Source organism: Nicotiana sylvestris, chromosome 11, assembly GCF_000393655.2.
Source record: "Nicotiana sylvestris chromosome 11, ASM39365v2, whole genome shotgun sequence".
Classification (NCBI taxonomy): Eukaryota; Viridiplantae; Streptophyta; class Magnoliopsida; order Solanales; family Solanaceae; genus Nicotiana; species Nicotiana sylvestris.
The window spans coordinates 72556935-72573814 of record NC_091067.1 but is presented as its reverse complement, the minus strand read 5'-3'; the positions used below and the strand labels follow the sequence as shown (position 1 = coordinate 72573814).

At 39.7% G+C, this 16880-nt stretch overlaps 1 protein-coding gene across 1 annotated transcript; it reads left to right on the top strand.

Annotated features, from left to right (window-relative positions):
• Positions 1-14732: 14732 nt before the first annotated feature.
• LOC138881162 (uncharacterized) lies at positions 14733-16638 on the top strand. Its single transcript, XM_070161368.1, has 3 exons — positions 14733-15852; positions 15993-16327; positions 16498-16638. Exons 1-3 carry the CDS (start codon positions 14733-14735, stop codon positions 16636-16638), a joined length of 1596 nt encoding a protein of 531 aa, XP_070017469.1.
• Positions 16639-16880: the final 242 nt, after the last annotated feature.

Below are 16880 nucleotides of genomic sequence, written 5' to 3'. Positions count from 1 at the left end.
ATCATTAGGTTCTGCCCCTTTTGTGTGAGCCTTGCTTTGGGACCCTTGAGCTCGCTCTCAACCTGGACACATAAGAGATGTCCCTTCCACAATACACTTACTCTATTTCGGTTATGCAATCTGGGTGTGAGCACTGCCCATATTCCCTTGAGGTCCTTAGGGAACTCTGACACACCCAGATATGAGAAAGGCTATAGAACAATATTGGCATATTAGGTGGTTTATTACATAACTCAGAGAGGAAGTCAGAATCAGACTTCCTATAGTTGTAACTTCTTTTTTTGCTTTTCATTATCTAATTCAATCACATGGTTTGTAATAATTTGTAAATAAGTATTGGGGTGCCTAGTGAAAAGGGATAAAGTAAATATGCATGTTAAGGGTAGAAAACATGTTGTTTGGTTTATGTTCCTAATTGCGCCGTAGAAACCATGCTTAGGGATCATGCATGCATTAGAAATCATGCTCTTAGGTCTCATGTTTATTGTTTCAGCATGTGCACCTTTACAACATCATGTTTTAAAATCTGCTAATAATTAGCACTTTATTATTATCTGCATTCCTGCCATATGCACTTAGAAATCCTGCTCTTAGGAAATTCTGCATTCCTGCCCTATGCATTTAGAAATCCTGCTCTAGGAATCCTGCATTTTAGATACCATGTGTTTAGGATCTTATTTGCACTTACACTTAGTGTAAATTACTGATTATAAAACAACTTCATACTTGATTATCCCGTTTAAAATAACTGGTAATAATCTCTGCAACTAGAACAGCATGCTCTTAGGGTAAAAATAAGCTCCAAACCATCTTTTAATAATTCTGAATAACTGCTATATACTGCTTTAAGCCTATACAAGCCTTAGGTAACTACTTAACTAAAACTGGGATTGCCTTTGTTTAATTATCAACTGTTAAAATCAGTAGGCAAACCTGATTCGGACTTCTTTCCTGAGTCATGTAATAAATTTGATCCAGTTGTTATCACTTAAACACCTTGCTTTAGGATTCTGAATTTAGACCTTAGTTTTGTATGAGTCATGTTGTCTATGTGCATTATTTGCGGAGGCATATCTGATCCTTCTGCTTGTTTTCTGTGTTTTCCCCCCTTTTTAAATGTAGTCCTACTTGTTTTGTATGTCGCCTTAGTATTTTTGCCTTTAAACCTAAGGGTCTGCCTAGAACCTCCTTCTTATAGGAATAGGATTCCTAAATTCCTTCGGGACTGATAGGAAGGGACGGGTAACAACATGTAATAGGGATCGAGACCAACCCTCGCTTTAATCACCTTCACAGGCGGGAAAGGGTAGATATGTATATGATGACCGGTGCCCTTATACCATGTGTAGCCCCTCTTTTGAGGAGTTTCATACCGGGTATTGCATTGATGTGATCCATATTACAAATAAACCTAGGACACCCCCATTTACCTTCATAAGCATGCTTAGATCGTAACTCTTTTTAAAACCTTGCTTTATTAATCGTTTTCAAACATTTGTGTACTTAAATCCCCTATTATTTGAGCCCTACTTGTTTATTTGCTAATTGCACAAATTCACTAAAACTGTCTGGCCGGGAACCGCACTAGTGGATCCTGAGGGGTGCCTAACACCTTCCCCTTAGGATAATTTCAAGCCCTTACCCTATCTCTGGTTATCAAACATAGTTGTAAATGAACCTTATAGGTGTCCTAACGTATCTTAAAATCATTAGGTGGCGACTCTTCAAAACTGCAAACCCCGTTCCCAAAAGGAATGAGTTGTCCCATGCCAAAAATATCATGAACCCGATTCCGCTGAAGGGGAAAAAAGGGGGCGCGACATATATATGTAAACTCTCTGCTCTTTTGACCGGAAGAAGGAAATACTCAACTGAATATGCATTCCCGATAAGAAGAATATGGTAACTTACAAAACTAGGAATATATATGTAATTTACGAGACTAGCAATATATACGTAAATTCCGGGATACGAATTTTTTTTTATGCTTCGTTGTCAAACTTGTGTAATTACGATATCATGCTAAAATGAAGGAAAATCTTAGCCTTAACATACATGTTCCTGGAATTATTTGAACGAATCAGCTTCTGCAAAATTTACACTGGATTTCCTTGAAGTTGGAATGAACTTGGCTTGGTGTTGAAATTTTTGGACGAATTGATCTAATTGAAATGAAGCTTGGACGTTTGGATGAAGCTTGGATTGTTGAACAAAAATGGTTCTACTTTTTCTCATGTTTTTGGTTTAGTTTGTTAAAGTTTGAACGAAAATGGTTTCTAATGATTTGAAATGCAATGTTTTTGTTTTCAAGTCCTTGCAGATTGTGGCCTTGAAACCTTTACAAGGTATTTGTTCTAAAAGTCATGTGATAAGATTGACAAGTCTTACTAAGACTTAAGTCTAAGATTCTTTGAAAACATATACATGTTCAATGAGTCATTTCTCTCAATTAGTGACCTTGTGCCATGTGGAGAGTGGGTGGAGATTAGAAATCTTTACCCACTTATTAGTTAACTAGGTAATGTCACGTTACTGGTAATTAACCACTTACTCGCATAATTTAAAAATTACCTCAAATTACTTAAAATTCTATTTATTTTTAATATATTTTATATATACTTTATATATTATACTACCGTGGTCATATGGTACCTTGCATAGTACTAGTTCATAACTATCGGGGATTATCACTCGACCTGTATTTTATTCAAAATTGACCACCTTCAACGAAACTCGTTTTCTTTAATCCGCGTACCCATTTATCCTTCATAACACTTATTTATCGCTTGTTATAAATAGCATAAATACGTTAACGTCAAAATGATCTCATCCCCGAGTCTACGTCGGTTAACTGAAAATGAAATTTTAACGTACGAAAATGCGAGATGTAACAAAATATGAGGCAGAGTAAATAAACGAAATAAATAAGTATAAATACGTGGTACAATTCTCCTCTTTACAATAACCTAGGCTCTCAATTAGCAATCCCTCCTCTAAATGCCTCGAATCTAACCACAAATAATATGATACAATCAACACTGGCTAAAGGAATCAATTTCACAAGAAAATATGAGATTATAAATCAAAAAATCGAAACCGGCTCCAAGCTAGCTCCCGGTCCACGTCTCAAAATTCAACAAAAATCACAAAACCCAAAAGCCCAGTTAACCACGAGTCTAACCATACTAAATTCATAAAAAGTCGACACCAAATTGGCACTCAAATTCCCAAAATCAACTCTCCAAATCCATAGCCTCAAACCCCCAAATTACACCTAAAAACACATAAACTAGGTGGAAAATAATGGGGAAGCAATATTATTGATAAAAAACGAGCACAAGGGACTTACCTCAAGAATATCCTCAAAAACCCTCTCAAAATTCGCCTTAGATCGCGCTTTGAAGGTCCAAAATGAAGAAAAATCGCGAACCCTTGCTTTTATATGTTCTACCTAGTCATTCCGCTCTGTGGATACTCAGCCACTTCTGTGGTCTACCATCCCCTTCTACGGAGTTCACTCTTGCTGACCAACCGTTGTTGCGGGTGCGCATCAGCGCAAAAGCATCCGTTTCTGCGGACCAACCTCCCCACTCATTCCCGCTTCTGCGACAAATGCACCACATCTGTGGACAAGCATGTGCGAAAAGGGCTACCTGCAACCTCTGCCTACTTCCTTATTGACCACTTTTTTGGTATCCTTCTCACTTCTATGAGCTTGCATATGCGGTGCCCACTCTGCAGGTGCGATTACACCAGCAGCTGCCAACTTCAGCAAATTCTTTAAGTTCAAATCTTGATCCGTTAACCACCTGAAATCCACTCAAGGCCTCCAGGACCTCTACAAAACATACCAACAAGTCCTATAACAGATTACGAACTTTGTTGAACCCTCAAAGCACCTCAAACAACATCAAAAACACGAATCGCACATAGATTAAAGCATAATGAACTTTGAAATTCAAATTTCTACAACCGATGCCAAAACCTATCAAATCACTTCTGATTAACCCCAAATTTTGCACACAAGTCACAAATGACACCATGGACCTGCTCCAACTTTCAAAATCAGAATCCGACCATGATATCAAAAAGTCCACGTCCGATCAAACATCCCGAAAATTCAACTTTCGTCATTTCAAGCCTAATTCTACAACGTACCTCCAAATCACAATCCAAACATGTTCTTAAGTCTAAAATCATCCAACGAAGCTGACAGAATAATCAAAACTATATTCCGGAGTCATTTATACATAAGTCAACATCGGGTGAACCATTTCAACTTAAGCTTTCCATTATTAGACTAAATGTCTCAATTTATTCTAAAATCCTTCCGGACCCAAACCGGCTAATCTGGCAAATCATATAATAGCTATAAAGCACATAAGGAGCAGTAAATGACCGAACAGGGCTACAACTCTTGAAACAATTGGCTAGGTCGTTACATTATCCCCCTAAACAACCGTGCGTCCTCAAATGGGTCTAGAAACATACCTGGAGTCTCAAATAGGTGTGGATGTCTGCCCCGTATCTCCTGATCGGTCTCCCAAGTAGCCTCCTTAACTGGATGACCTCTCCACTGCATCTTCACTGAAGCTATGTTCTTTGACGTCAACTTTCGAACTTGCTAATCCAAATGGCAAATGGCTCCACATCATAAGTCAAATCACCATCCAATTGAACCATGCTGAGATCCAAAATATGAGATGAATTGCTGACATACTTTCGGAGCTTAAAAATAAGAAATACTGGATGCCCACTCGACAAGCTAGGGGTAATGACCCGACCAGTCGTTTAGAGGTCTAGCACGTCCTTTAGCAGTTTGAGGCCGTGAGTAGCTTCACTTCAGGTATTATAACTTGTACGTGTGGACAGAACTGAATTTCAGAGACTCGGGGTTGAATTGGAAAAGAAATTCTCATTTCAGAATCTTTAAGTTGGAAGAATTGACCAAGGTTTTATCCCTGAGTAAATGGCCTTGGAATCGCTATTTGAAGGTTCTAACAGGTTCGTATGATGATTTTGGACTTGGGCGTATGTCCGGATCGAGTTTTGGATGAACCGGGAGCATTTTGGCGAATATTGTGGAAAGATGGCATTTTGGAAGGATTTCATAAATTTGGGATAAAGTGTATTTTCATGTTATCGATGTCCATTTTGAATTATGATCCTTGGAAAGCTCCATATATGGTGATTCTAGTCTTAGGAGTGCGTCCGGATGTGGATTTGGAGGTTTGTAGGTCATTTTAGAATCATTTGACGAAAGTTTGAATTTGAAGGTTTTTGGGAAGTTTGACTAGGAGTGGACTTTTTGATATCGGGGCCAGATTCCAATTTCAGAAGTTATAGGAGGTCTGTAATGTCAAATTTGATTTGTGTGCAAAATTCAAGGATAATCAAAAGAGATTTGACAGGTTACGACATCGAATGTAGAAGTTTGAAGTTCTAAGGTTCATTAAGCTTGAATTGTGATGTGATTCATGCTTTTGGCATTGTTTGATGTGATTTGAAGGTTTGACTCAGTTCATATTGTGTTTTAAGACTTGTTGGTAGGTTTTGTTGAGGTCCCGGGGGCCTCGGGGTGGTTTCAGATGGTCAACGGATCAATTTGGAGCCTTGTTGTGTTGCTGAAGGGCCTGAGTTCTGGTGTAATTGCACCTGCGGAAAAAAGGCCGCAGGTGCGACACCGTAAAAGTGGAAAGGCAAGCGTAGAAGCGGAAGGGCCAAGGCTACTGATGACCACAGGAGCGTAAAGAGTTGCACACCTAAGGAGATTCACCATAGCATCCAAGGAGTCCATAAGTATGTGAGTCACTGGGCAGAATGCTTAGAAGAGTGGGGCTCAGCCATTTTTGCCATTTCTCTTCATTCTTAGGAAATTTTTGGAGCTTCTTGAGGTGAGTATTTACCTAGCAACTTGGAGGTAAGTTAATACCACCTATTTCAAGTTAAGTACTTGGTTTATATAGGGATTCTAATATGGAAATTTCGGGTTTGGGTAGAAAACCTAGAAATTGGTATTTTTGGATTTTGTCCATGAATTTAGGCATTGAATTGAGAATAAATTATATATTTGAGTTCGTGTTGTTATGGGTGAAGTTTATCTTTGAAAATTTCTGGAATCCGATCATGTGTGCCCGAGGGTGATTTTTATCGACTTTTTGAGCGGAGTTGGAATTTGATCATATTTGGGAACAAGTCAGAGTTTGTGACTCTCAACAACGGTTCTAGTGGGTTCAAATTTCAATATGCGGTGCCTAAGGATTTCGAGTCCGTAGTATCATTAAGTATCAAGCTTTTGTAGTGGATTATGAAAAGCAGCTTGGAATGTTCTGTGTTATTATTAGGTACGCGGTGCAGTATTGGATGAAGGGAATAAGTAGCTTCGGATTCACTGAAGGTCTTGCAGAACGGGTGTACCAGTTGACGATGCTATTGTGTACTTAAGGAGAAAATTAGATGGTTCATGGGTATTGAGATGATGTAGTCTCGTGGATTGGGTCATTCGGGATGAGTGTTGTTGGGTTTCGCTACGTTAATGAATGGAGCTATTATTATTTCTAAGGAAAGTTAAGAATAAATTGAGAGAAGTCGGGTCAGCCAGTAATAGTTGAATCGACATGATTGTGATCGTGATCAATTCCTTCAGCGTGTTTAGTTATATATGTGATATGTGGCGGTACGTGCGAGGCTTGACAGCCACTATAATTCGATTGATTTGGGAGGTATTTGGTTTTGAGGACTAGGTTGAGTAAATGGATTCCAGAAGTGTCATGGCAGTTTAGATCGCGACATGATGTTGTATTTCCTGTGGTTTGAGAATTCAGTTGCGTGTTGCATTGGTTCTTCTGGGATAAGCTAAGTAAAAGGTTTCTATGTGATGAAGTGTTTATTCTATTAGTGGTTCAGGAGTTATGGTGAAATTCTTGTACTGTTGCATATTAGCACGTTAGGTGCAGTGAGCGGCATAGGAAGTGGAAGTTGAGGATCAAGGATGCAGTTTGGTGTTGGCAAGAATATCACAAGCTCGGATGAGCAAGAAAGGATTTAGATGGTTAGAGTAAGCTGGTATTGTCATTAGTATCACCTGAGATCGGTGTTTTGTGTATGAGACTTTGTGTACTAATTGCGGATTCTTGATTTTCTTTATAGCATTAGTGTGGCTGGTGGTATGGATGTGCAGACTTGTTACCTAGTGCGGAAGGTCATGGGAGCGTGTCCCATGGGAAGATTGTATAAGTATGACATTTATTCACTTGATTGATTAAAGATTGAAACCAAGTGTGGAGATTTTGGTACTATCACTAATGTGAGAGTTTAGGCCAGAAAGGCGATCTATTCAGTTGGTTGTGAATTGTGGAATTTTGTTCCGGATTCAATGGATGTTCTTATGTGTCATGAATAGGTCATTGTGGGTCCTTGAGAGGTTATTTTCCCAAGCATGGTATGATCAGAATCAGTTGAGGTCAGTTAATGGGTCCAAATGTGGATGTGTACTCTACACCAGCCTGGGTGTGTTCATTCAGCATAGCACTCCTTATGGAGGAGTATTTGGATGTTGAATGTTATTTCGTCGTCAGTTATTTATAATACTATATTGTGCCATATGGGTTATGAGACGACATGATTAATTGCACATATGTTAAGGTTCCGCATAGTGATGGTGTTATGTGAGCAGGATGGATCTCGAGATGCAGATCATATATCGCACTTTAGTCGTGCTCGCGTTTTGTAGCGTATGGCGCTATTTGTCTCCCTAGGGATAGTATTATGCACTTGGCGTGCTTGTGGTCGATATTCGGTTATTTCGTAGTTATGAGGATTTTAGCTCGGTAAGTATTTCCTTATAGGTTATTATGTGTGGATAGGGTGGCACGCCGCAATGGGTATGTTGCTTAGATCGGATGGCACGCCACCACGGGTACCATGTTTGGATCGGGTTGCACGCCGCAACGGTATCATGTGTGGATCGGGTTGCACGCCGCAATAGTTTGATGTTTAGTACAGTTCCCCATATATATTCTTGTGTGTTTTGTTTCTCATTTTCTGAGGGAGGTTCATAACATCATTTCGGTTGTTTAATTAGTTACGTGAGTTGATTAGTTCTTTCCAAAGTTCGTTTTCCTTATGTATCACATTCGAGTTTGTAGCTTGTTGGAACATTATGGCATCATATGTGACTTTTGGCAGTGTCTGAGGTGGCTTATTGCCGGAACAACTTGTACTGGGTGAGACGAAATTATTAGAACTATGATCAGTGTGACCAGATTCATATGAAGCATATTAAAGAGAAAATATCATTATTTGGTTCATAATGAGGTAATGGTTTTTATCAGGAGGAGAGACTCAACGATTTGTTGACTCGGTAGTTGGATATAAATTTCTACACATCTCTTCTGTCGTGGTAGCATTGCAAGAGTTGGAATACAACTTATATGTGTCATGAGGTGTGTAGTGAGAATCAGATTCGTGGGATTTCAGCTATTGTTATAAGAGGATGTTATTATGGTCATGTGTAATATGCAGTGCACGGTGTGAATTCAGTAAAGGTATGCAATCATGTTTAGATACAGTCTGTGGTGACTAATACAGTGTTCGTATGTTGGAAACAGACCCGGTGGAGGATTTCAGTTGTTGGAATTTGGCACAGAGGCTTATTTGACTAGATAGGAGAGTATTTTCAGATTTGCTCGAGCTAATGTGCTCAAGTGGGTTGTGGTAACATAGGTAGATGCACGATGTGTTAATAGTAATTTCGGACAACTCTAGAGTAGTTCTTAGCATGTTCGCGGATGAACGTATGTTTAAGTGGGAGAGAATGTAACGATCCGACCGGTTATTTTGAGCTCTAACGCGTCTTATGGTGGCTTGAGGCCCTGAGTAGCTTCACTTCAGGTATTATGACTTGTACGTGTGGCCGAAACTCAATTTTGTAAGTTCGGGGTTGATTTGGAAAAGAAATTCTCATTTCGGAAGCTTTAAATTAGAAGAATTGACCAAGGTTTTATCCTTGAGTAAATGGCCTCGAAATTGGGATTTGAAGGTTCCAACAGGTTCGTATGATGAGTTCAGGGGCACGAGTAACTGGTCATCTATGGTAGCACGTGTCCTCACCATCTGAGAGAATAGAAGACAGAAGTTTAGAATTTTGAAGTCAATAATCTTGCACGACAAGGAATCAAATGAAGTGGAATTTTCCTAACAGTTCCATAGCCTCCCGAATATAAGTACAGACATCTCTGTACAGATCCGCGAGACTCCAATAAACCGACTTGTGACTCATGACTCCTATGAACCTAGTGCTCTGATACAAACTTGTCACAACCCAAGTTCTCCCTCTGTGAACCGTCGTGACGGCACCTAGTCCCTATGACTAGGTAAGCCTAACATTGCGGAAAAAGGAACGAAAAACATAACAGCTATCAACAAACAGGTAAATTTAAACAAGGAAATGAGATGTCGCTCGGCATTTCCAAGAATCACTTTCGAAAAGTACTTAAACTCTCCCAAACCGAAATGTCATAAGTCACAAGCTACAGAAACAAAAATAGTACTTCTAAACTCAAGAATCTAACAAAGAAGAAAATACAAGAAGTGTTTAACTTGAGGAAGAGTAGATAGGGACTCTGAGGTCTGCACAACTTGAGGAAGAGTAGATAGGGACTCTGAGGTCTGCACATGCGGCAGATATACCTTCAAGTCTCTATAGTTGTCTCGTCTCGATGATAATACAACTGATGTGAGGTCCTTGGATCTGCACACGAAAAACATGTGCAGGAAAGGGCATGAGTAAACCACAACGGTAACCGGTAAGTGACAAGCCTAACCACGGTCGAGTAGTGACAAAATCATGTCAGGGCTCTACTAGTATACATATAGTAAAATGAGACAGAATAAAATATTTTAGTAAGGATAAATACGTAAAATTTAACGAGAATGAAATCACAGGAAAACAATAGCTCAGTACACAAAGATAACAACTAGGGGTCTCCCCGGATACCGTCCCGTCGTTCCAAACGTAAAGGTGCCGGGGGATCTACCGGAATACCGTTCTGTAGTCCCAAACGTAAATGTGTAGGGGGATCTACCGGAATACCATTCTGTAGTCCCAAACGTAAATGTGCAGGGAGGATCTACCGGAATACTGTTCCGTAGTCCAAAAGTAAATATGCAAGGGGGTCTATCGGAATATTGTTCTATAGTCCCAAAGTAAATATGCAGGGGGGTCTACCGGAATACCGTTTCTGTAGTCCCAAGGAAAAAATGCAGCTCAATCAACAGGAATAATAGTTACAACAATAAATCCACAATTTAGGCTAAGTCCGAGTCAAGGAAGAACAGGAAAATTCACTAAACATGCTACACATATTTCAGATAGGTAGTTAAGGCAATTAAGAAGCGCAGGCAAGCTTTTTAAATTAGACAAGATAATTACATAGGCTAGTGTAGCTCAATTTATGGAAAAACAGATATTTTACTTAATGAAAATGGAGTTTTTCAACTAATAGCCCGTGTACGCACTTGTCACCTCATGTACATGGTGCTCATATATCAAAAAATACCAAATCCTTAGGAGAGTTCCCACACACAAGGTTAGGCAAGCCACATACCTCGAACCAAGCTAAATCAATCTGTCATAATGCTCTTTCCACGAATATCTGACTCTGGATGGCCCAAATCTAACCAAATAAATTACATAACATAAATATAGCTACAAACAACTAATTTAACTAATGAAATAAAAGTTAAGGAAGAAAAAGTCACAAATTATGAACATCCATTCACTCACGAGTTCACTCGTACAAAAATCATCTAAAACCTATGCCTAAATCCCACTCAAACCTCAGATTCTTGGTTGGGGAACTTTTCCTTCATTTTCCCATCTTTTTCATTCAAATCCCCTAATTAGATGAAGAATACAACAATAGATTAATGTAATATGATCAAAATCGAGTTACCTAATAGCTCTCCTTCAAAAACTCTCAACAATTCGCCTTCCACCAAGCTTCAAATCAAATTTTTCGATATGAACCTCAAACCCATGAAAATCCCCTTTTCTGCCCAGCAATTTTTGCTTCTGCTAAGGGTCCGCTACATCTGCGGTCCAGCACCTACGAAATTTCCATCGCAGGTGTGGATTTTACTTAAAACTCGGTGCCCTCTTCTGTGATTAAAAGGTCGCACCAGCATGTGTGCACCTGCAGACCCATGTCCGCTTCTGCGGTCCTTCACCGCTTTTGTGGTCTCTCAAGCGCATCTACGGGCATCGCAAATGAAGAAATCACCTCGTACCTACGACCCCTAACCACTCCTTTCAAATCCGCTTCTACGCTTAATCTTCCGTACGCGCGGTCCCGACACCAGAAGTCTGAAGACTTTAGCATTAACATAAATTCCAATCTTGATCCGTTAAGCACCCAAAACTCACCCGAGGCCCCTGAACCTCCACTAAACATACCAACCAATCCTAAAACACTATACTAACTTAGTCGATCCCTTAAATCACATCGAACAACTCTAAAAACACAAATCACCCTCCAATCAAAACTTAATGAAATTGAAACTCCAAATTTCTACAACTGATGCAGAAATCTACCAAACCACGTCCGATTGATACCAAATTTTGAACAAAAGTCATAATTCACACTACTGACCTATTACAACTTCTGGAATCCTATTTCGACCCCGATATCAAAAATCCACTACCGGTCTGAATCTCCAAAATTCGACTTTTGCCATTTCAAGCCTAAATAAGCTACGAACCTCCAAAACATGATCCGGTCATGCCATTAAGTCCAAAATCACCCAACAGAGCTAACAAAATTGGCGGAACTCCATTCAAGACCCGTCTTCACACTGTTTTGACTACGGTCCAAATTCTTAAGACTCAATTTCCCATGTAGGGACTAAGTGTCCCAAAACACTTCGAAACTCAAAACGAATCCTCCCGGCAAGTCACAATAGCAGAAATAGATATGAGGGAAGCAGTTAATAGGGAATCAGGGCGTTAATTCTCAAAACGACCAACCGGGTCGTTACATCCTCCCCTTCTTAAAACATTTTTTCGTCCTCGAATGAGTATAGATACATATATAAAGTGGTAAAACGATGAGGATAACGACTGCACATATCTAGTTCGGTCTCCCAAGTCGCCTCCTCGACCGGCTGACCCCGCCATTGAACTTTCACTGATGCAATGTTCTTTGACCTCAGCTTTCGAATATGTATGTCCAATATAGCCATTGGCTCGTCAACATAAGATAGATCCTAGTCCAACTAGACTGAGCTGAAATCCAACACATGAGACGGATCACCGTGATACTCCGGAGCATCGAAACATGAAATACCAGATGAACTCCTACCAAGCTGGGAGGTAAGGAAAGCTCATAAGTGATATGTGAGAGAATTTCGGCACATTTGATACAAATTACTTAGATTTTAGCTTGTTTTAGATGCAATTATCTTTTACACTTATGTAATTTTAGTGTTTTTTCAGTGTATGAGGTTTAAGTACTTAAGAGCATGGAAATGAATTAAAAGCCACAAAAAGACAAGAAAAGAGCAAAAGGGCATCGCAAATGTAGATATGCAATCGGAAATCCAACATGCGAGCCGTACAATGCACAAAGGAATCGCAAACCACAACAGATTTCTGGGCAAAGTCCAATGCAAGAAATGCGGTCCAATCTGCGATCGCATAACCTGTTTGCAAGCCACATAATGGATCGCAAACTCGACAAGAAGATTGCTGAAGGTAGAAAATGCGACGCAAAATGCGATCGCAAATCTGCAATGCGGACCGCAAAACATCAATGCGATGAAGGCCTGGAAACTAGGGTTTGAAGATGCGATGGTTATGTCAAGAATGCGGACCACATGTCTGTTATGCGACAGAAATGCGGTCGCATATTTAACCGTAAAAGGTATTTTTGTCCAACTTTTGTCCCGAGTTTTGACCCACTATAAATAGATTTATTGGGGTTTTGTGGGGGCATCCTGTCTGATTTTGGAGCTACAATACAAGGCTTTAATATTCCTCTCTTTTGGAAGCTTTTGGGTCAAGAATCTTTCACTTTGTAAGCTTTATGACATTAAATATTCTCTTTCTTTTGTATTTTAGTATGTGTAGCTAACTTTAAATACTAAGGTTGTGGACCCTAAATGAGTGTTATGTTAATGGGTGTTTAACATTGAATATATGTATAATGGTTGGTTGATATTTATATACTTCTCATTCTTCAGTTATTGTTGGTGGTTGCAAACATTAACAAGTTCCATTAAATTCTTACTTTGCTCAGGAAAGTGGGTTGGAATATGGTGGAAGTAAATATCAAAGACTCGAGGCTTTAAACCTTGTTTAATAGAATCTCTTAGGAATAAGTTGGTTTTATTTGGCATATATTGATTATTCTTAATTGTAACTCTTTTATATTTGGAAAAATCGTAAAGAGGAAATACTACCCAACTATTGGAAAATATTGGGTAGTCATTTAGAAATCATTTGCATATCAAAAGAACCTTCCATTAGAAATATATCATATTAACACCGACAGTATTACACTTCATTGAAAGGGACACAACCTCGGTTTCTTTAATTAAATTATTTACACTCTCAATATCACAATTAGTTATTTGACTAAACCAATCTCAATTCATATTCTTGTTACTATTAACCGAATAGAATTACGACTTTAGTCAAATAACACACTATTCGAGTAACCTTTTCACTTCTATTCCCTGTGGGATTCGACCCCAACCTTGTTGGGTTATTATATTTAAAACCGACCACCTTACACTATTTAATTAAAGTGTAATTTGAGCGTATAAAATTTTGACGCCGTTGCCGGGGATTACGATTTTGAAATTACTAATTAGTGTTTGCTTTACTTTACGTCTTAGTCTATTCCATCACACTTTGCTTGTTTTGCTTGGTTTTGATAGGAAAACATGGCCAAATATGAATAAGAAATGGAGGCGGAAATGGAAGAAAATCCTTTTGCGGACATAGAGGAGTATATTGAGGATACAAATGCTATTGTACCTCCGACTGTTGGCGATGCAACTTTCAAGGTGGAACATGGTTTAATCCTTATGCTCAAAGCAGATGGGTTTTTCAGGAATTCCACTGATGATGATCCGACACAACATCTTAGAAACTTCTTGGGCGTGTGTCTGATGCATAAGCAGAACAACGTCTCGAATGTTTCTCTAAGGTTGAGGTGCTTCAAATACTCACTAGCTGGGGACGCAAGGAAATGGCTTCAGAATATGCCACCAAACTCCATTCATTCTTGGCCTGAACTTGTCTGGCCATTCTTAGCTAAATGGTTCCCGCAAAGTAAGAAGTCTGAGCTCCAGGATAAAAGTTTCTTTTTCAAGCAAGTACCGGGAGAACATTTACATGAGGCATGGGATCGGTTCAAGTTATACTTGGTGAGGTATCGCAACAATGGTTTTCCAGATTCTATCTTGTTGGAAAAATTCTACATGGGCTTGGATCCTATGAACCAATCTATAGCCAAGAATACAGCTGATGGATCTTTCATGGACAAATCATTCGCAAGGGTCACACAAATACTTGACAAAATGCCAAAGCATAATCAAGCATGGCACTCAGAGGACACCACAGGTGGAATTGTATATGGGTCTCCGTCCTTGACCACCATGATCAAGGAAAACCAAGAAAGGGATCAAGTGATTGCAGGCTTGCCACAAATGTCAATGTGTTGACAAAGATGTTCACAGAAAGCCAGACGAAGAAAGTAAATGTGGTGGAAGATGTGAAACCCTTATCAAATGAGGACTTTGAGGAGGCAAACTATGTCAACAACTCTCAAGGTGGATATCAAAGGCAACAATACCAATGTCAAGGACAACAAAATCAATGGAGGCCTCACCCGCAAGGGCAAGGCAACCAGCATTGGAGTAATGACCAAGGCGGCTCAAATCAAGGTAATTGGAACAACAATAACAACTTCCCAAATTGGAGCTCAAACCCCTATCTTCCTCCAAATGGTCAATATTCAAATCAAGGTTCCTCAAGTGAGTCTAAGTTGGAAGGCATGCTTGAATGGGTATTGCAAAATCAAGAGAAGTCTGACACTTCTATGAGGAATATGACTGAGCTTGTTGGTTCTCATACCACATCCATTCAAAAATTGGAGATGCAAATGAGAGACCTCTCTAGAGAACAAAATCCGAAGCAAAAAGGGACACTTCCAAGTGACATAATTGCGAACCCCAAGGGTAGTGGGAGTGGTCCAACTTCTCATGTCATGGCGATTACTACTTGGAGTGGGAAGGTACTACAAGGAGGGAGTGAACACGTGGTTGAAATTGAAGAGTCCGATCATGAAGTTGAGGTTGATGAGCCAAGGGTTGTTGAAATTGAAAAGGTTCCGGAAAAGTTGAAAGTGCAACAAGAAAACCGGGACGAGGTAAAGGAAAAGGTAAAAGAGACACCAAAAACTCTACCACCTATTCCTAGACCTCCTCCTCCATTCCCTCAAAGACTTGCTAGGAAGATTGATGATAGAAAACTCGAAAAGTTCTATGACATTCTCAAGAAATTATCGGTGAATATTCCATTTGTGGAAGCATTTCAAGAGATACCGGGTTTTGCTAAATATTTAAAAGATTTGATCACCAAGAAGAGAACCACCAAAAACGAAGTGGTGAATGTGACTCACCGGGTTAGTTCCATCATTGCAACATCTACCGTTCAAAAGAAAGAAGACCCAGGAGCTTTCACCATTCCTTGTACTATTGGGGCACATAATTTTGCAAGAGCCCTTTGTGATAATGGGTCTAGCATCAACTTGATGCCTCTTGCCATTTACAAGCAAGTAGGGTTAGGTATGCCAAAGGCCTACAAGTATGAGATTGCAAATGCCCGATCATTCCATAAAGAGACCGGTGGGAATTGTTGATTATGTACTTGTTAAAGTGGGAAAGTTTCATTTACCCGCCGATTTTTGTAATTCTTGATTGTGCAGTTGACAAAATGATCCCTATCATTTTTGGGAGACCATTCCTAGACACAGGAAGAGCACTAATGGATTTGGAACGGAATGAGATCAAATTTCGTGTGAATGATGAAGAGGTCACATTCCAAGAAAGCAACGGTATGAAACTACCACATGAATATGAGAGTATCTCGGTGATTGATGTTGTTGATGAAGTGGAAGATGCGGTTGAAATGAAGATGGAAGAACAATGCCTAGGTGAGGCATTGGCAGCTATTTTGGTGAACTTTGATGGTGAAGATATGGAAGGATATATGGAATCGGTAAATGCATTGGAAGGGCTTGGGTCCTGCACTTATGCTCCGGTAAACTCTCTCTCGACTTGGAGAATAGAGCCACTCCTCCCCCAAAACCTTCTATTATTGAGCCACCACAACTAGAGCTCAAACCACTTCCACCACACTTGAGGTATAAATTTCTTGGCTCAAATGATACTTTACCGGTAATCGTTTCTTCTTTGTTGAATGATGTGCAGGTAGAACAATTGTTGGAAGTCTTGAAGGAGCATAGGCAAGCTATTGGATGGACAATTGTGGATATCCGAGGGATTCCCCCCAGAATTTGCAAACACAAGATCCAATTGGAGAATGAGACAAAACCAAGTGTGGAACATTAACGACGGTTGAACCCGTCTATGAAAGAAGTGATAAAGAAAGAAATTATCAAGTGGTTGGATGACGGGGTAGTCTACCCCATTGACGATAGTTCTTGGGTGAGCCCGGTGCAATGTGTGCCGAAAAAGAGAGGTATGACCGTGGTTGAAAATGATAAAAATAAGCTCATCCCAACAAGAACGGTGACTGGATGGAGGGTGTGCATGGATTATCGGAAGCTCAACAGTGCCACATGCAAAGACCA

Coding starts and splice junctions, on each gene's coding strand:
- LOC138881162 (XM_070161368.1), top strand. CDS start 14,733: ATGTTCACAGAAAGCCAGACGAAGAAAGTAAATGTGGTGGAAGATGTG. Junction 15,853..15,992: donor TTACAAGCAAGTAGGGTTAG/GTATGCCAAAGG, acceptor TTGATTGTGCAG/TTGACAAAATGATCCCTATC. Junction 16,328..16,497: donor GGTCCTGCACTTATGCTCCG/GTAAACTCTCTC, acceptor AATGATGTGCAG/GTAGAACAATTGTTGGAAGT.